Raw genomic sequence first — 20,750 nt, forward strand, 5'->3', positions numbered from 1 at the left:
GCTGGGAGTACCAGGCCAGCCTGGGACTACTTCCAGGTAAGCCTGGGCTACAGTGAGTCTCTAGTTCAAAAGACTAATTAATTAATTAATTAATTAAAATAAAAAGCCAGACATGGTGATATATAATCCCAGAGCTGGGGAAGTAAAGACTCGCTGGCCAGCCAGTCTAGGCCAATTGGTGAGCAGAACAATAAGAGGCCCTGTCTCCAGGAAGACAGAAGGCATTCCTGAGGAACACGTGAAGTTGTCCTCTGGCTTCCACATGCACATACACACACACACACACACGCACAAGAACACACATACACAAAGTTGTCAGAGATAGAAAATCAAAAAGGCTTGACAAAAGCTACTCATAGCTAGAACTCTCAAGGCTTACTCCTTATGACCAGGAGATGGTAGCAGAATCTCTGAAACAGGGGCTGGGGAGATTGCTAAGTGGTCAAAAGCCCTTGCTTGCAAAGCCTGTGGGCTGGGGTTTGAATCCCAGGCCGATCATGTAAGCTGAACAGATGTCTGGTATTCATTTGCAGCAGCAAGAGGCCCTTGGACTCACATGCACTTGTACACACACAAACACACACACACCAAAAAAAGAATACTTTTAAAATAACTTCTATAAACCCTTCACCAACAGGAAAGTTGTGGATCATGGACATTTTCCCCACTGCCAGTCCAGTTCATGAATCCAGCGGCCACGGTCAGAGGTGCTCACAACGGAAGGGGGTCCAGCCAGCGCCTACTGTCCCTGAGGACAGACCCTGCGCCCCACCAGTCCCGCCAGCTGTTGAGACGCACTTGCATGTGTGTCCATAGCTCTGCCAAGTTTCACTGGAAACTCAAGGAACATTCTATTTGCTTGCAAAATTTCGGTGCTGTCACTATAGATAGCAACTGGTGCATTTACAAACTCAAGTGATTTTTTTTTCTTTTTGGTTTTTCAAGGTAGGGTCTCACTCTAGCGCAGACTGACCTGAAACTCACTATGTAGTCTCAGGGTGGCCTTGAACTCACTGCAATCCTCCTCCCTCTGCCTTCGGAGTGCTAGGATTAAAGGTGTGCACCATCATGCCTGGCTCAAGTAATTTTTTTAAGTTAAATTTAATCCCCCATATGTATATTTAAAAGTTCCTTCAGATTGAGATAATTAATCTGAATTACCTTAGCCAAATGATTATGTTTTCTAACACCAAATTTATAAAAATTTGTTCACAGAGGAAAACATCATGCCCAACATGCATGGAGACTCATATTCAAGAATGCCAACATTCACTTTGAAGATGAGTCTACACTTGTAAATGATCTGCCTTCCCTCGATTTGTCCCCTCAAAATCCATACAAGCCACCCAGGGAATTAGTCCTGGAGATTTCAAAGCATATCAGAGCCAAGCATTGTGGTCCATGATTATAGTCCCAGCACTGGGGAGGCTGAGGCAGGAAGACTTCAAGTGCCAGGTAGGCCTGAGCTACACAACAAGACCTTGTCTCAAAAACCGAATAAAACAGAGCAGGTCATATTAGAACCCAGCACATGAGCACAGTGATGTCACCAATAATACAGAGCTGCCAGAAGGGCTTCATATGTGGCAGGGAGCAGAGTCTCCTTCCAAACGCCTCACGCGGAGCCCAGATGCCCTTCACCCCTAAGGTGTGCCATGACTCAGTGTGGCCTCCAGTGCCATCCAGGTCATCCTCATAACCCTCTGTGATTTAAGGCAATGAGGATCCCACTGAGCCAGGAGTGAAGTTTATCAAACAAGCTGCCTTATCTTAATCCAAGAGCAAGGAAAGGACAAATAATTCCCACAGAATGCATGATAAGATCTGACATTGTTTTGTTGCTTTGTGAAAGGGGACCTTCGCTCCTAACCAGCCCAGCGGCCCCTCCTTCTGCAGCTACTCTGGGCACCCAGACGATGGCTGCTGGAGCAAGCTCTACTCCAGGGCACTCACAGAACAGCCTCTGTCCATTCCTCCCATGGCCTGCAAGACGATGAATCCAAAGCAATGTGACCCCAAACCAAACAACACGCACCACAGCAGGGACCTGCTTACCTCAGCCACCAACCACCTCTAAAACCAACAACTCCTTCCAATATTTCCCCCTCAATGAAAGAAGATGTGAGAGATGTGTTGTCTCTGTTACAATGAGTTAACTGCCTATGACACAGCCAGAGGTGAGCGGCAGAGAAAGAAAAGGTCCCAGCATCAGAATAACTGGCGAATAAGCATTCGGCAACTACGTTCCACATGGAGGAGTCCCCAGTGCAGCGGCCATGCAGCCCCCCCTCCCCCGAGTCAGTGGCTTACATTCCGGGTGGAGGAGGAATGAGCTGTGGTCTCTTCCATCCCCACATAGGGACATGCAGGACCTCCAGGCCACCAAAGGGCAGGATGGGCAGGCAGGATTTCTGTCAAGCGGGCTCCCTTGGTTGGGGATATTGAGCATGCTGGTCCCCACCCATTCAGTGACTCTCCTGTTGACCACCCACAGTGTAATTCAGCTTTACAGACATGACAACAAGGTCTGAGATTCGCGGGCTGTACCTGACTCTCTCTCCCCTCCAGGGGTGGCGGAATCTGATCAGCAAAACCAGTCTTCCCTGGATCACCCACAAAGGCACTAACCTCATCCACGTTCTCAAAAGCGTTGATGACGTCATATGGCAAACAGGACAGAAGGTCAATCACAAACCATGTCTTCAGGTAGTTCATGCGAATAAGTTTGGGGTCAGAAATCACCTCCCCTGCTGGTCCAACAAAGGTGGTATGAAAATTCAGCACAATGTCCACCAGAAAGATGACATCCACGATGCTGTCCACAACCAGCCAGGCCACGTTGTTCTGCCTGGTTTTAAAGGACACATTGTAAGGGACCAGGATGGCTGTGTAGAAGGTCAAGATCAAGATGATCCAATCCCACGTGGTCTTGAAAACACAGTAGTGTAAGATAATGTGAGGGGGAGTCTTTGGTGCCTCTTGCTTGTACTGGGGAAGGATGTCTGAGCCCAGCTGCAGGACCTGTTCAGAAAAACATCAGCAAAGGAGAAAGAAGTTAGACTGACTGCGGGCATCTAACCAGTCAGCATCTGTCTCTGACAAATGCTCATCACATGAACGGGTCATTAACTGTGGTAACAGACCCTGGGGGGGAGAGGGGGGAACAGGAGAACATGAGTGAACACAGAAACAGGAAAAATCACAGGGAACCAGTGAGACACTGCTATGTGAGCTGAGCAGGGGTGAAATGCTGCACATGGGTTTATTTTCTTGCTTAATTCTAAACGCAAGCTTGTTTCTTCCGCCAGGAAATTTTCTACTTGACAGGTGAGGAACTGTGCAAGAGAATCAAGCAACTTTATTCACCATATGTCCATTGTTCAGTGCCAGGAGCTGGGTCGTCTCAGCCCTGGATGTACAGCAATGAAGGAAGAGGAGCTTGGACTGGTAGACTGAGCAGCAGCCATTACAGAGACCTAACAGCTACTATGGTCAGCGTGCCTGAGGAGGGGTGAGTGAGGCTCCCACACCACGCTCAGAGCACTTCTAAGTTTAAGACTAAATGTCTCTCCCCTGTGAAAAGGAACTCATACAAGTTTAGGGGACCTTAAGCCCAAGACCTCAAGCAGTAAAGATTGGCCTCTAAAAATAAAGCACATAAAAACAACTAAATAAGACTAAATAAAAAAGAGAGTCCACGAGAACAAGAAAAGCCCCTAAACATCACCTCTGACGTAAGTGTGGAGAATGGAATTGGGGTGAAGTCTGCAGCAGGGAGCTCCTCTCTGTCCCAGGCGCTCCCAGGCAGGGAGCATCCTGAGAATGCCAAGGTGGCCAGACAAACAATTCCTGCAAAAGCCCACTCTGCCTAGCCAAAGAACTGGGCATCAGTGGCCACAAAAGACAGACAGCTCTCAGATCATGACCGCACTGTGGAGCCACATGCTGCGGACAGGCCAGCATAGGCCCACAGGAAGCCAGCCTCGCCTTCTCAAAGCGGCAAGGACCAGCCAGCCTCCCTGTGCCCAGGGTGCATCGTCCCAGAGAGGCGAGCTGGCCACGTTACACTGCTCTTTCTGCTGTCTCCAGGCCCACAGTGAGAGCACTTGATCGGTTCTTCACAGTGATCACTTGGGTTTCTTTGTCTTGCTACAAGTTTGTCTATGTCGCCTGATTTTATTTACTTTTGGTTCGCAGACTGAGCCCAGGTCACCTGTGCAGCCCTCAAGCTACCCTCCCAGCCCCGTGTTATTTTAATAATCTTTGAAAAAAAAACACATGGATGTTTTTCTCTTGTTTTTCTGCTTGCAATTTTATTAACTTCAACTTCTGTTTTTTATTATTTCTTTCCTTCTGTTTGCTTTAGTTTTTTTTTTTTTCTTGCTCTTCTTAAAGGTCCTAGAGGTGAGAAGTTAGATTTGTGATTTAGAGTCTTCTTTTTCCTTTCTTTTCTTAGGAAAATGTTCAGTTCCATACATTTTCCTTCAGCATTGCTTTGGCACTATCCCACAGGTTTTGAAATGCTGAATTTTCATTTTCATTGCATGCAGCATATTTTAAAAATTATCTTGATACTTTCTCTTTGACCCACAAATTATTGAGATATGTGTCATATTGGAGACAGAGCCCAGCGGGTCGAATGCAGAGCAGGGAGTGGAGCTCAGTGGGTAGAATGCTAGCCTAGCGTACACAAAGCCCTGGGTTCAATCCTCAGCACTGCATGAACTGGGAGTGGTGGTGTGTACGTGTATTCCCAGCACTCAAGAGGAAGAGACAGAAGGATCAGAAGTTCAAAGTCAGTCATGCTACATAATGAGTTGAAGGCCAGCCTCGGATACATGACATCCTGTGAAAGGAAGGGAGAGAGGGAGAGAGGGAAGGAGGGAGATTTTCAGGACTGTGACAAGTAACTACACATAAACTGAGGACTACCCCATGCAGGATTCAAATATCACATGCTGCAACAACTCAGCCCTGGGACGACTTAGGGAATCACATTCATGCTTAAAACTCCCAACACAGAAATCTGCAGATCCAGCTGGTTTTAATGGATAGTAGCTCCAAAATTGAAAGAATAATTAACAGCAATTCTACACAATGTCTACCAGAAAACAGGAGCAAGGTGATATTTTTCAGTTCATGTTGCGGAACTAGTGTTACCTTGATTCCAAAACCAAAGACAAAGAAAACTGCAAATCTCCCTCGTAAAAATAGTGCAAAGATCCTTAATAACTAGCAGCAAGCATTGCTCAGCAACGCGGAAGATGCATGCTGAGAAGGGGCAGTGAGGTGTCCACACCGAGACATCTCCTTCACACCCTCCAAGGCTCAGGGACCACTGAAGAGGAGGTGGTAGAAAGAATTCCAGAGCAAAGAAAGGGCGGGAGTGCGTTGGAATACTGTCTTCCAGACAGAAGTGGCTATTGCATTTATGACCTCACAGTGGCTGACACTACCTGCATAAGACCTGCATGATATGAGGCTAAAAAATGATGGCATCAAAATAGCAGAGGGACTGCTTGGAAAGAAGAAGGGTTTCAGTGGAGGAGGGACTCAAGAGGGAGGCAAGGACAGCAGGAGGGGATTATGATCAAGGTGCATTGTGCACATGAATAGGGGTTGTCAATAAAATGTTTCTGGAAATAAATAAATAAAATGCATAATCAAGGGGCCAGTGTAAAGCTAATTCAATATTTGAAAATGAGCCACTGATAAAATCCAGCACCTATTCATGATTTATTTTATTTTATTTATTTACTTGAGAGTGACAGACAGAGAGAGAGAGAGAGAGAGAGAGAGAGAGAGAGAGAGAATGGGCACACCAGGGCCTCCAGCCACTGCAAACGAACTCCAGATGCGTGCGCCCCCTTGTGCATCTGGCTAATGTGGGTCCTGGAGAATCAAGCCTCGAACCGGGGTCCTTAGGCTTCACAGGCAAGTGCTTAAATGCTAAGCCATCTCTCCAGCCCTATTCATGATTTTAAAAGAAAAAAAAAAAACTCTCAGAAAAAAATAGGAATTTTCTTAATGGAACAGAGCATCAAGGAGGTAGGGGGAGACTCCAGCTAACATTACATCTAACAATGAAAGATCCGATGTTTCCCTCTTAAGATGAGAAACAAGGCAAGATATTGGATGTCGATGCTCTCATCCAATGCTGCACTGCCATGTCAATAAAGTACAAAGGGAAATAAAAGGAATCCAGACCAGAACAGAAGAAAGAAAACTCCCTACTTGTAAATGATGTAATTATCTACAGAGAACATCCCTCAGAACCCATATAAAAACTACTGGAACTGACAAGCAAATTCACCAGGTCGAGACAAAATAAATATACAAAGATCACTCTATTTCTATATGATAGAAAGTAGAACCTAGACAAGCGTGGTGGCGCACACCTTTAATCCCAGTGTGCAGGAGGCAGAGGTAAGAGGATCTCTGTGAGTTCAAGGCCACCCTGAGACTACATAGTGAATTCCGGGTCTGCCTGGGCTAGAGTGAAACCCTACCTCAAAAAAAACAAAACAAATAGAAAGAAATGAGCACGTAAGTGTTACCCTACCATCTGTACTCGCTAAAAAGTGCTTAGGTATCTGGACTCAAATGCTGGAAACAAGTTGCCAGAGTAGGGACTCCCAAGCTGATTGCATTCCACAGCCCCCAACACTGAGGAGGGCAGGCAAAACTCAGGGCCCAGGTGAGCACCCCATCATGGGTAGAACCCTAGCCTTCCACTTGTTGGGATTGGAGATCAGCTCCACTTGGTGTTGACCTCACTGCCCCCAGCCAGCCTGCATGCCTGAGCTGCCCTGAGAAGAGATGCACAAAGTGAGCAGGCCAGGCCTCCCAGAATCCAGCCCAGACCCACCTAATGACTGCACACATAAGGAGCCTGCTCAGGGTCCAGTGTTTCCAGCCTTAAACAGCAAAGCAGACTGCCACCCCACATCCACCTTGATCCAGGAGGACCAGACCACTGAACACAAGCTCTACAAGAGCTGTTGCTGCAGCATTCTCAGCAAGACAAAAGGATCATCGCCAGGACTGCAGAGATGGCTAAGCAGTTAAGGCACTTGCCTGCAAAGCCTAAGAACTCATGTTCACATCTCCAGATCCCACATAAGCCAGATACACAGTGATGCAAGCGCTCAATGTCACACATGTGCACGAGGCGGCACACAGATCTGGAGTTCGTTTGTAATGACTGAGGCCCTGGTGCCCCCATTCTTGATCTCAAAAAAAAAAAAAAAAGGTTTTAAAGGACTATCTTCAGATGAGCAAACCCCAATGCAAAACAAACACAAGAAACCAAGGCAAGATATCCCCACCAAGAATAACTAGTCACATAGTGGAAGCCTCCAAAGAAAACTTAGAGCAAACCCCAGACAAAGAGTTCCAAAATGCAGTTATGATAAGCACATTCAACACACTTAATGAGATCATGAAAAAAAGGGCTGGATGAAATGGAAGACAAAAACAAAAAGAACTCAACAGGTAGCTCAGTGAAACAGAAGACAATTAACCAAGAAAGCACTCAATGAACAGCAGAATGAACTCAATGAGGACATGATCAAATTCAGGAATGAATTCCAAGGGACAGTAAGAAAGTAAAATCCAGCATTAAAAATATACGGATATGCTGAAGAAAAGCCTAATGCAAAACAAAAGTGAATAACTCCTTTAAAAAGCTCCCAAGAAAGTCTCACCAACAGAATGGATCAAAAGGACAGACTGTCAGAGCCTGAGGACAGGCAAGAAGAAACAGCTTCCAGAGGGCAGGATCAACCAGGTCAAAAAAGTGTAGGAACAGAACATGAAGGAAATGTGGAACACCTTCTAAAGACTAAACATTTGAACCATGGGCATACAAAAAAGGGAAGAACTACAGGCCAAGGGCATAAAGGACATCTTCAAGAAAATTACAGAAGAAAAAATTTTCAAACCCTACAAAAAAAGAGACCCATCCAGGTAGAGGAGGCACACAGGGCACCCAGTAGATAGGACCAAAGAAGAAATTCCCCAATCACATTGCAGGTAAAACCCTGACCACCGAAAACAGGCAGAGGGTACTAAAAGAGAAAAACAGCTCACCATTTACCTAGGTAAGCCCAGCAGAATTACCTCTGATTGGTCAATGGAAACTCTAAAAATGAGAACAGACTATTTCAAATTTTAAAAGACCACAGCTACATACCCAGAAAAATAATTCCTCATAATAGGAGCTGAAAGAAAAACTTTCCATGGTAAAAAAATCAGCTTTATGAATCTATGAGCACTAAGCCAGCCCTAGAGAGAATCCTGAGGCAGCGCTTGATGGTAGGAGAGGAACAAGCATACTCAAGAGATTGCAGGAAGGACGAAACAACAATAGAAACTAGAACAGAAGCAAAGCAAGATCAAGAAGACACCACACTTCACCAAATCTTTAACTTGACAGGGATTAACTCACACCCTGCAATTATAACTCTAAACACCAATGGATTCAATTCCCCAATCAAAAGACAGGTTAAAAGGCTCGATCAGAAAACTGGATCCATCCTTTTGCTATGTACAAGAAACACCCCTTAACATTAAAGACAGATACCACCTTAGACTGAAAGGATGGAAAAAGATGTTCCAAAAAAGATGGAAATAAGAAACAAGCAGGCATGGCTATATTAATATGTAGCAAAATAAAATGACTTTAAACCACAAGTAATCAGAAGAAATAAAGTTTGGGCATGGTGGTGCACAACTTTAACTCCAGCACTCAGGAGGCTGAGATAGGAAGATCACTATGAGCTAAAGGCCAGGCTAGGCTACAGAGTGAGATCCAGGTCAGCCCAGGCTAAAGTGAGACTCTGCCCCAAAAAACAGGGGGCAGGCCAAGCATGGTGGTACATGCCTTATATCCCAACACTTGGGAGGCAGAGTTAGGAGGACTTTCATGAGTTCAAAGCCACCCTGAGACTACATAGTGAGTTCCAGGTCAGCCTGGGCTAGAATGAAACCCTACCTCAAATAAAGGAAAGAAAAAAAGTGGGGGAGGGGGGTGGAGAGAGTGCTTAGTGGTTAAGGTGCTTGCCTGCAAAGTCTAGAAGATATCCTCCTCAACACCAGATATGCTGGGAGAGGATATCCTACAGAAAATCCTGAACATCAGCTATGCTGAAATCCTGCTTAGAATACCTGATCTGCCATGTAATCTCAAAACTCAATACCCGAAAAGAAAACTCCAATTACGAAATGAATAAAAGGTACCTCCACCTCTTCTTCCTGGACACAGAAGTCCAGGCTACAGTGGGAGCAGTGACACAAACACTGTTCTTACAGCCAGCCTCAAAGCCAGTTCCAAGGAAATGGTGACAGACATGCTGGCCACTAACCTTAAAGAAACGGAGATCCGGAGTCGACATAGAAAGCAGCACTAACTCAGATCTCTACCTTGCCCACCAAGGCTCAAGGGGAATCAAAGAAGCAGGGCGGAAAGACTGCCAGAGCCTCAGAGTGGTGGAAATACCCAACGACACCACGTCTCCCCACCCCTGCAGACTGACTAAGGCTCTTGTCCCCACAATGAACGCCAACAACCCCAGCAAAGACCCTCAGCAGAACTGGGGAGGGGAGAACAGGGCCATGCGTGCAACCTTTTTATTTAAAAATAAATAAATAAGTGTGGAGAGATGGCTCAGCAGGTCAAGGCATTTGCCTGCAAAGCAGGACCCACATAAAGGGGATGCATGCATCTAGAGTTAGCTTCCAGTGGCTGGAGTCCCTGGCACACCTCATTCTTTCTTTCTCTCTCTCTGTTCCCCCCTTTCTCTCTCTCAAATAAATAAATAAAATATATTTTTTAAAAATCAACAAATAAAAAATACATTTTAAAAGCCCTTTCCAGGGCTGGAGAGATTGTTTAGTGGTTAAGTCACTTGCCTTCAAAGCCAAAGGATGTGGGTTTGATTCCCCAGGACCCACATAAGCCAGATGCATAAGGTGGCACATGCAACAGGAGTTCATTTGTGGTGGCGGGAAGCTTTGGCATGCCCATTCTCTCTGTGTCTCTCTCAAATAAATAAAGTAAAATATTTTAAAGGCCATTTTCTATTTTCCAAAAGGGGGGGGCATGAATGAAATTTCACCCTAATGCATACAGAGGGTAAATGAGCACATTAGCCACGAGGGAAGCACAAATTACAGCCACATATGGTATTGTTACACACATCAAAATATCTAAAAGGAAATAGTGATAAAAATAGCAATAACAATGCTAAAACCAAGACCAGTAGTGACCATCCCAAATACAGTGAGCAAGGGTATCAGCTGGATTGCATAGTTAGTAGGGATATAAAAGGATGTGGCCATCCCAAGAGTGGTAGTTTATCATGTTGTGTGACTACCAGATGACCAAGCCAGCAGTCACTCTCCTGAGCACCAAGAAGGAGGAGGAAGAGGAGAAGGAGAAGAATGAGAAGAGGAAAGAAAGAGAGAAAAGGGGGAAGAGGGAGGGAGGGAAGGAATTATAGAGAAGGAAAGGAAAGAAATGTGTAGTCACATGAAAACTTATATGAGAATCTACCATAGCAACTTCATTCATAATTGCCAAAAGACTAGAAACAAGCCAAATATTCTTGGACATGTGCATGGGCTAAACAAACTGATATATCCACACCAGAAAGCACAACATACAACCCCAAGAGACATGCTACAGATAATCTGCACACTGAGACACAATGACACCTTCATGATTCTGCATGTACATTGCTGAGATGACACAATTACTTTTGCTTGTTTGTTTGTTTTACAATTACCTTCTTAAACACAAATAATGGCTGCCAGGACTTAAAGAGGTGTGAGGGGAGAAGAAAAGTGGGTGCCTAGGGTCACTTTATACTCTGTCTTAAAAATGCCTATGGAGGGCTGGAGAGATGGCTTAGCGGTTAAGCGCTTGCCTGTGAAGCCTAAGGACCCTGGTTCAAGGCTCGGTTCCCCAGGTCCCACGTTAGCCAGATGCACAAGGGGGCTCACGCATCTGGAGTTTGTTTGCAGAGGCTGGAAGCCCTGGTGCACCCATTCTCTCTCTCTCCCTCTATCTGTCTTTCTCTCTGTGTCTGTCGCTCTCAAATAAATAAATAAATAAATAATTTTTTAAAAAATGTCTATGGACATTCAGTTATTCTAAATAAGAAATTTATTTTAAAATTGGGGGCTGGAGAGATGGCTCAGTGAATAAAGCATTTGTCATGCAAGTATGAGGCCCTGCGTTCTGCTCCCCGTCTATGTAAGGCAGAGAGTAGTGCACATCTGTGATTCCAGGGCTCCTGCAGCAGGACGGGACATGCAGGAGAAAGATCTTCAAGAGCTCGCTGGCCAGCTGGCTTGGCATGCACAGCAGCAAACAGCACAAGACCCTGCCTCAAACAAGGTGGACAGTGAGGACCGGCGCTAGACTGTCCTCTACCATTCATATGTCAGCCACGGCACTCACGTGCTGCGTCTCACACATGAACACACACGTCATAACTACATACGACACACAAATGTCACTAAAGAGATTTTCTCTTCAAATATCATTCAAATGCAGCTGAATTATGAATACTGTGGAGAAGGGGCCCTGTGTATCCAGCTAAGAGGAAGCAGTGGGAAGGGAGATTGGTTTTTTTTTTTGTTTTGTTTTGTTTTTTTGCTGGGGGGAAGTACTGCATTTTTGCCAGATGCAGTCTCGGAGGTAACACTACTCAATGAGAACTCTGACAAACCCAAACAGCCACCTGCTGACTGCAAACCAAAGTGATCCCAGGCTCCTGGTTCTGGGTAACAAATCCTCAGGAGGAGGTGGCTTTTCAGAGAGAAAGAGCTGCATCTGTTAGAGTTAAGTACAATTCATAATTACTTCTAAATGGAATTTCTATCCTGAGTCCTTCCAGGACACTATTGTGCCCCTCCTGAATGAGAGACATGGGTCAGTAATGTCTTCCAATCACCCCATAATGCCAAGTGGACCACAGACTCCCTTCCATGAGCACGCCAAGAAGTGATAGAGGTGCCAAGCTAAAAGGAAGGGTTGTGGGGAATTGCACTCAGTGTCTCTCTTCCCATCTCAGGGAAGACACAGGATGCCGACATTCCAGAGGGAAGTATTGATGCAAGGACATTTAATTGGCAAAAGTGATATACTGTCATGACAAGCCTCTAAAAAGCTATGAATGATTCTTATAAAATCAAGGTTTTAGAATCTGACTTAAGATCTTATATTTATGTCATTCTGCTACAAACTCTTGGCAGTTATCACGACATTATGAAAAACGAAAATAAAATGGAAATTCTGCAGAGCAATTGCTTTATTACAGAAAATCAATATCCTGAAGAAAAGTTCCCTGACCCAAAGGACATTCCATGACCAGTGAACAATAGCTGTTTGTGGTGTGGTGACAGATGACAGATTATGTGCATTGATCAGGAGCACTCCCATGAGACTGATCCCTTTCCTCAGGAGGTAGGCTGGCAACAGAGTCAGAGCAGGAAGTCAGGTAACACCTTGCTTGATGGGCTCCATGATGGCCACCTGGAGGACAGAGATGTCATCATGCTTCGGTGTACCCTCATCCTGAAGGGCAGCGTACTCCAAGAGGATGGGCTGTGGGTGCAGAGACCGAGCGGGTAGATATAGCACTGCGCAGGATCATGGTGATGCCTCACCAGCTTATCCTGTGACGCAGACAGGGTGCTCTGGAAGAATAAACTGACATACCACAGCACAGCACTCTGTGATCAGGGCTTCTAGATTCTTCCTTTGGTTCTTGTGCACTGGAAGCTTCCAGAGGCACAGAGCTAGTGGCTCTGCTGGACACACTTCCTAAGAGTAGGCTTGTGTCTATGTTACCCCCAATCCCAGACTTTGAGTCCCCAAAGGCATATTCTGTTTCTCCTAATGTGATGTCACTAATGCACACGCTCCTTCAACTTTCCCATGGGACATCCATTGCCTGGCTTCACCTGCAGGATGTGCCTTTGTGGACCAAGAAAGCTCATCATGAACACAGAGCCAGGGGCCTAACTCAGTGAAGAACAGGAAAATCGGTCTGACTCATCTATCACATTTCTTTAGCACTTTTCCTTATAGAGTTTTCTATGGGATTTTGCAATCTTTATTGTCACTCCGCGAGGGGATTCCATAAGTAGAAAAATGGAGGTGACTCTCCCTGAGTCGTGCTAGGGGTGAGTAAGCTGGGAGCTGGGAGTGGAGGCCAGGCTGCCAGCTCCAGGTGTCCAGAGTCACCATTAATCCAGCTGGTAGGCACCCTCACAGCCCAGTGACACACGCCAACACCCCATGAGGTGGGAAGGCTCTTTGCTTCTTCTCCAATCCTGAAGGGAAAGGATTTGCTCACAGTCCCACTGCAAGCAGACCTCTCAGCCCAGAGCCACCTCCCTAATGCAGGGCTTCTGCTCGGCTCTGCGCTGAGCTTCACAGACGACTCTTATCTACAAAACCCCAGGATGTGCCACATGCCGTCCTGCTGCCTTATGAAACCAGCTCCTGGCTGAAGGCGCCATCACCCACTGTGCAGTCTCCAGACTCCCCGGAAAGGTCCTGCAGCAGCCACATCAGCCTGAGCCTGTCTCCCTCAAGAATGTGCGAACGCATCTAGCTAAATTGACAAAGAAATGCGTCTGAACTGTTACCCGGAAGCGGCTGAATCATGGAAGGTGGCCGTGCCTGCTGCCGCGGTGGGTGGACAGCGCCTCTGAGGCTGAGCTCTGACACCCTGTTTTCAGCTACCCCTCACTGTTCGCTTGTGCTTTTGAGCAATGAGTCACTAAATCGTGGAACTGAATGAGACTCTACATCTTCCACTGGCCACATATCTATAACACACTGGGCTCCAGCCTCACCCTCGCAGCTCACCCTGCTTCGGAAGAGAATGTGCCCTTTGGTCAGAGGCCAGCCTCTCCGTGTGCTCTGAGCCCCTCTCCTCTCTTGCCTGTCCAAGGGCTTTGCACCCTCCCCTACCCTCCCACTTTCTTCCCTTTAACCTCTCTTTGAACACATATGCCTTCCGTCAGCATCTTCAGACATACGTCAACTCCCTTTTGCTACAGCCTCTTGATGTTGCCCTTTGCAGCCAGACTTTTAAAAAGAGAAATCTGGGCTGGAGAGATGGCTTAGCGGTTGAGTGCTTGCCTGTGAAGCCTAAGGACCCCAGTTTGAGGCTCAATTCTCCAAGACCCATGTTAGCCAGATGCACAAGAGAGCGCCCGAATCTGGAGTTCGTTTGCAGTGGTTAGAAGCCCTGGCGTGACCTCCCTCTCCCCCCCCCCCTCTGTCTCTTCCTCTATCCATCTGTCGCTGTCAAATAAATAAATAAAAATAAACAAAAAAAGTCTTCTAAAAAGAGAAATCTGAACATGAGGATTCTACTTTTTCCACTCAAATTACCCTCTTCGTACCTCAGTCTAACCACTACTGCTCTGAGCTCTTCTGCCACCCTCATCTAGCTTTGTCTCTCAGCAGCATCTCAGAGATGTTCACCTTCTTCCTTCCTGAAGCACTCTTCTTGCTTGGTTTCCTACCTGACATGCTGTCTGGCTCTGGTTCCAACTCAGATCTCCCTTCTAGAACACCTGCCCCTTGGGAAGTGTGGTTGCCTCTCAGTAATAAACATAGCTCCGGCTCCACTCACCAATCTCCAACTCGCTCTTACCACAGATCTCAAGCACTATTCTTGCTTTAAAATTTAAGTCTACATAGCTGGGCATGATGGCACATGCCTTTAATCCCAGCACTTGAGATATGAGTTTGAGGCCACCCTGAGACTACATAGTGAATTCCAGGTCAGCCTGAACTAGAGTGAAACCCTGCCTTGAAAAAGCACACACACACACACAAAAAAGTAAGTCTACATCCAGGCATGATGGTCCATGCTTTTAATCCCAGCACTCAGGAGGCAGAGGTAAGAGGATTACTGTGAGTTCAAGGTTAGCCTAGGACTACAGAGAGAGTTCCAGATCAGCCTGGGCTAGACCTTCTTCAGAAAAACAAAAAGAAAAAAAGAAAAAAATTAAGTCTACAATTTAATATTGTAAACTCTCTGAGATTTGCTGTAACTAAAATCATGTACCCTTTGGCCAACACCTCCCTGCAGCCCTGGAACCCCCCTCCACTCTCTGCTTCTGTGGGTCTGGCTGTTTTAGATTCTGCACATATGTGCTACCATATAGTGCTTATCCTTCTTGGCCTGGCCCTTTTCACTTAGCACAATGTTTTTAGAGTTCATCTGTGTTGTTCACTGCACTTGAGTAATATCCTACTGTAGGTATAAGCACATAGTGAAGTGTTCTCTGTATCCATTCATCAGGCAAGGGACACAAAGCTTACTTCCATGTCCTAGCTATTATTACTAACTCTGTGGTGAACTTGGAAGTACAGAGACTTTGATTTCAATTCCATGGCACAATACTTGACAAAACTATATGAAGAATGCACTGAGGATAATTAAATAAGCATAATGTTGACCTAAAAGGATATATTACATATCTTCGGCCCAAATTCTAATTATATGTACTCTATGGAGAAATAAAAATCAGGATCCACACATACCACTTAACCTTGGGAAAGTGCTCAATGGGTACACCCTCTCAGAACTGGGTATTATGCTTTCAGTTATCATTCACAGAGCACCCACTGTGTGCCCAGTGTGAGGTAACAAGCCCTTTATATATCTCAGTTCCTTCAATTCTCACAACTCCATGAGGTACCTAAGGCTTGGAAAAGAAAATGAACACATCAAAGGCCACAAAGATGTCAGATGACGCAGCCAGTATGAAAACCCTCAGCAACCTGCACTGCAGGGCCACACTTTTACCCTGCTTCTGCCAAGCCAGGCGCCGGGCTATGTCTTTACATAAACACTGCAATTTAGCTGCTACACAGTCATGTGAGGTAGATATTGGTCTTCATTTTCTAGATAAATAAAAACTATCTAGGGATGTTAAGTTGCCCCCCCAAAAAAAACCCACGAAGCTAATTAAGTAGAAAAGCCAAGACTGATAACAAGTCTAAAGACAAGATTCAAAAGGCCATTGTCTAAACCAGCATGAGCCAAAGGAAATATGATGCAAGCCACATGTAAGAGTCTCATGCAATTTTAATTTTCTAGCAGCCACATAAAAAGAAGCAAAAGAAAACAGGTAAAATTGATTACAATAATATTCAACCTATGGATTAGTATATCCAAAATACTTCACCATATAATCAACATAGGACTAGTCAGCTATATTTAATTCTTTAATACTAAGTTTGATATATGTATGTGGCATGTGCATGCATGTTTGCATGTGTGTGCATACACTGAGTGCCTGTGGAGGCCAGAGGTTGACAGTGAGGCTCTTCCTTGGTCACCCTCCAATCATTCACTGAGGCAGGGTCTCTCACTGAGCCCAGAGCATGCCAGCTTGGTTAGTCTAGCTAGCCAGCTTGCCCTGGGGATCCCCTATGTCTGCCTCCTGAGGACTGGAATTACAGGTGGGCCACAACATCTGGGATTTGTATGGGTTCTGGGGATCCAAATTCGGATCCTCATGCTTGCACAGCAAGCACTCTATCCACTGAGCATCTCCCCCGCCCCTGAGGTGTATTTCATACCTACATCATCCCTCGGGTCAGGAAGGCCACATCTCTACATAGCCATTGCTCAATCACCACCCGTGGTCAGTGATCAGCATCCTGGGCTCCACAGGTCTAAATCATGGAAGGGACTGACCATATGAACATCCTCAACTCAATAAATGAGCTTGAAAAATGTAGGCATTTTGCCAAAAAGTGGGTTTGTCATGGATAAACTCCACCCACATGGATCTGACCATGTAAACTGCGGGCAGGTGTATCCTGTAAGGCAGTGTGTGAGACACCAGGAGTGGGAAGGACAGTGGAATGGCGGAGGACATTGGTAGGGAGCTGCAAACATGCTAGGTAGGTTCAACAGGCTCAGCTGAGCCTCAGCTAGAAGCCTGAGCTGAGTTCCCACTGCAAGTCAAACCTGAGCCAGGCGAGGTCTCCAGGCGTCAGACCCCACTTGAGACATGACAGCTGTGCAGAGATGGCACAGCGGAAAAGGCGAGTGCAGACCGGAGTGCTCGTTTGCCTGGAGCTTCATGAGTGCTAGAGCGCGGCTCGAGACCACCATTTCAGGAAACCAAGGAAAATGTTGTCCAGGAGACCCTGGACAAGAATCAGGGACATTCTAGCAGTCAGTTCATGGAGCATGGAATTTTCCAGAAATATAGCCTTTAACTAAAACTGCAATAATCCAGAAAGCCCTTAGCTTTCTCAAGGATCAGGGGCCAAGAGCAGCAGAAATAAAATGGGACTGATAAAGTAGATTTATTTGGGGAAAAAATATAAAAATAGCCTCACAGAATCTATGGGCCTTTATATTCTAATGAAAACCACCACTGGTTAAATGTCTGATGAGCAAACGGCATGGAAAGTTGACCACAGGAACTGATGGTTTAAGACAAAAGACAGATGTACAAACCAAGTACTAAAGTACAATCAACAAGTGTAAGAAATACTCATAGGAAAGAGACAGTGAACTAAATTGGTGATCAGAAGGGCTTGGCTAGTAGGGGTCAAGCTCTCCCTTGAAGGATGGACCACAGGCATACAAAACACATGGAGCATTTGTGGCACACAAACCATGGACAAAAGGCCTAGATGTGAAAGGCAAGCAGAATCCAGACAATGCTGTAGGAAACTCGGAAGTCTTCTTGGAGCCTGAAGACTTGGCCCAGCCCTCATGGCCAGGATGGGCCCTAAAATTGTGAGCGGACTCAGCAGCCTGAAGATCACATCTCAGCAGAGTAACACTGACCATGTCCTGTGTGTAGGCAGCAGAAGACAGCTAACCACAGTCGTAACCAGCAGCGGACCCTTTGAACTGCATAACAGGCCAGCTAGGCAAGAACTACTCAGCAGTGCAACCATGGTATAGCTGTTATAGGGATAACCAACTGCTATCGATTGGGTCTGAAGGCCATTTCACAGGAGAGAATTCATACCTGGCACTGAAAACCTAGTAAAAAGCCCCTGGTGGAAGGTCGTAGGTCCTAAGAGGAAAACCTGTTGTTTGTCTAGATGGACGTGTAGTGTTCATCAAATTGCCCTCTAAATATTTATGTTTAAGTTATAGATTAGAGCTGCTCACACTTTCATTCAGAGAAGCTTCTTTTTGTAGATGGCAGTAACTACTGAGGAGACTCAAGACTAATCATCATGCTGAGAAGTGACGGCTAAATGCTCAACAGCGAATGAGACACATTCATCACACCCACCAAGGCTCAGGAATTTTGCAGAAGAGGTAAGAGAAATGTAAGAGGATGGGGAGGCTTGCTTTGGGATCGTTTCTTCTAGACTCCGCTGCTATTGAATTGATAGCCTCAAATTGGTGGTTGGTATCTGCACAATATTGGGTCTGTCAACGTGTCTTCAGGATAATGGGAAAGCAGAAAAATAGGCATCAAAGTAGAAGAAGAACTGGCTGAAAAAAGGGGTCATGTGGAAGGGATGTGGGGGTGGGGACAAAAAAATAATGAGAAAGGATTATAATCAAATTACTTTATGTATGCACAAGGAAATTGACAATAAAAGGGCTTGGAGACAGCTCAGTGGTTAAAGGTGTCTGCTAGCCTCAGGTCAGTTCCCCAGTACCCACATAAACCCAGCTGCAAACATGGCACATGAGTCTGGAGTTTGTTTACAGCAGCAAGAGGTCCTGATGCCTGTAACATTCTCCCTTCTTCTCTAATAGATAAATAAATGAGTAAATAACATTTTTAAAGAGAGAGGACTCCAAGCTTAAAAAATGACTTGAGTTTCTAAGGCTACAAAGTCATGAGAAACTCAGTCCACACATCAGAGAAGTGGATTGCTGGACAGTAATGAGGCTGGGGTGGAGCTCCAGTCACAGTACAAAGCCTGATTTGGGGCTTCAGACAGCCCAAGCTAAACAATTGCTTAATTCCTGTCATGGACACCATTTCTCCATAAACTGGGGAGATACTATTTTTAGGCTTTTTCCGTGATGCACTGGTTCTTTAATGGAAGAAACAAATGTGGTGGGAAGCAATTAGAAGTCTTAACCCGTAGACTCCGCCGTCACTCAGCACAGCCCACGTGGCACCTTCTCAAATAAATCTCACATTAAAGTATAATTGGGCAACAGCCTTGACTTCTAGATGTTCTCCAGCTGCCTTCTTGTACCCTGTTTTGGAATCTGTGATTAAAGTTCCAGGTGGTTTAGAAGTGGGGGTGCACTTGAGTCACAGCACGTTGTTATCATAATCAAGTCAGCCACAGGAGTTCTCCGTCATCCACGGTCAAGACAACCCTGCGCCATGAGGAAAAAGGGGTTTGTGTGAAAGGAAACTGGCATTGACAGAGGACTTCCTCAGTGCCAGGCTCAAACCATGTGCTCACTCCCATTCTTCCTTTCATGAACATTTACCAAGCACTCACTGTGTGTCAGATGGTAAAGGGAAATGGGCACCAGAGAGGCACTTGCTCTGCCTGCTTGAGCCTTTAATCCACTGAAGAAACCTCGTGCTAGCCATGCATTCCAGGCCTCACCCACACTCAAGAGAGGGGTTCTGCAGAGACCTTGCAGAGAGCGTGTGAGGTCTGCATTGGGACTGAGGGCCACAAACAGGAAACCCTGCCAGAGGCAGGCCCATCAAACGGCTCTCATGGACAAGTGCTGCTCCCACATGTGCTCAGAGAAGCTTCTCTCTGCAGGTGGTGGTGAACACAGGGGAGGCTCAAAATGGTCAGAGTGCTGGGATTGAGTGCTTAGTGCTAAACAACACATCTACATCACCCCCTCCAAGGCTCAGGGACATTGTGGAAAAGGGACATGGGAAGAACATAAAAGCCAGAGGATGGGGAGAAGTGCTGTGGAACACTATCTTCTGGTCATAAAATGGCCATTGCATTCATGACCTTGCAGTAAGTGTCATTATCTGCACAAGACCTGCATGATATTGGTCTGTCAACACCCCATCCGCAATAGTGGAGAAGGTAAAAAATAAAGTCATCAAACTAGGAAAGAAAGACTAGTTGGAAAGAAAAGGGACTCAGTGAAAGAGGGACAGGAGCCAGGGAAAGGATTATGATTGAAATATACTATACACATGTGTGAAATTGTCAAAAATAACCAGCCTGACAAGATATAAACACGTGTAATGGTGGCGCCCAGCCTAGGTTTCTGATTGGCTAAGAGATCTGCTCAGTGGGAAGAAACCCAAAGCTGGAACTGAGAACCAAGTCAGAGTGCTATGGAGACCAAGATTATGGTCTCCAGTGAGAAACTCCCACTAGTCTTTGGTCAAAAGAGAGGCTACCCATCAAAATTTCTCAAATTAATGATGCGTATCCCCTTTAACCTATGCTGATCTCACTCTCTGTTGGAGAATCTGTTTTTCTTTTTCAGAAGGCAGCAAGAAGTGAAGACAACCAAATTCTACCAACAAGACAAGAAAAGATAGCTGATTCCCTGGCAGGAGATGACCCACCTCTCACACATCAGCCAGGACCCAGGTGAAAACATAGAGGAACTGGAGATGAGCAAGTGTGCTGCTCCCACAGCTGGCCTGACAACCTGTTCCAGGGTGATGGAGACAGACACTGAGGATACTCAAAACATCCCAAAGCAGAAATCAAGAAGTTGCTGAGAACTCAACATTAAGTAGACTTAAAACATACCCACCCCAGCTCAGAG

General features: G+C 45.8%; 1 protein-coding gene across 2 annotated transcripts in view; it reads right to left on the minus strand.

Moving 5' to 3' along the window:
• The window catches only part of Kcnh1 (potassium voltage-gated channel subfamily H member 1), a 375,946-nt gene that overhangs the window by 264,974 nt on the left and 90,222 nt on the right, over window positions 1-20,750 (minus strand). The window contains exon 6 of one of the 2 annotated variants that reach the window (XM_045141565.1): window positions 2,629-3,021. In XM_045141565.1, coding sequence (XP_044997500.1) covers window positions 2,629-3,021 — 393 coding nt within the window. Of the gene's footprint in view, window positions 1-2,547; window positions 3,022-20,750 lie in introns of both variants that reach the window. The other variant, XM_045141564.1, reaches the window with a different exon arrangement.

Source organism: Jaculus jaculus, chromosome 1, assembly GCF_020740685.1.
Source record: "Jaculus jaculus isolate mJacJac1 chromosome 1, mJacJac1.mat.Y.cur, whole genome shotgun sequence".
NCBI classification, from domain to species: Eukaryota; Metazoa; Chordata; class Mammalia; order Rodentia; family Dipodidae; genus Jaculus; species Jaculus jaculus.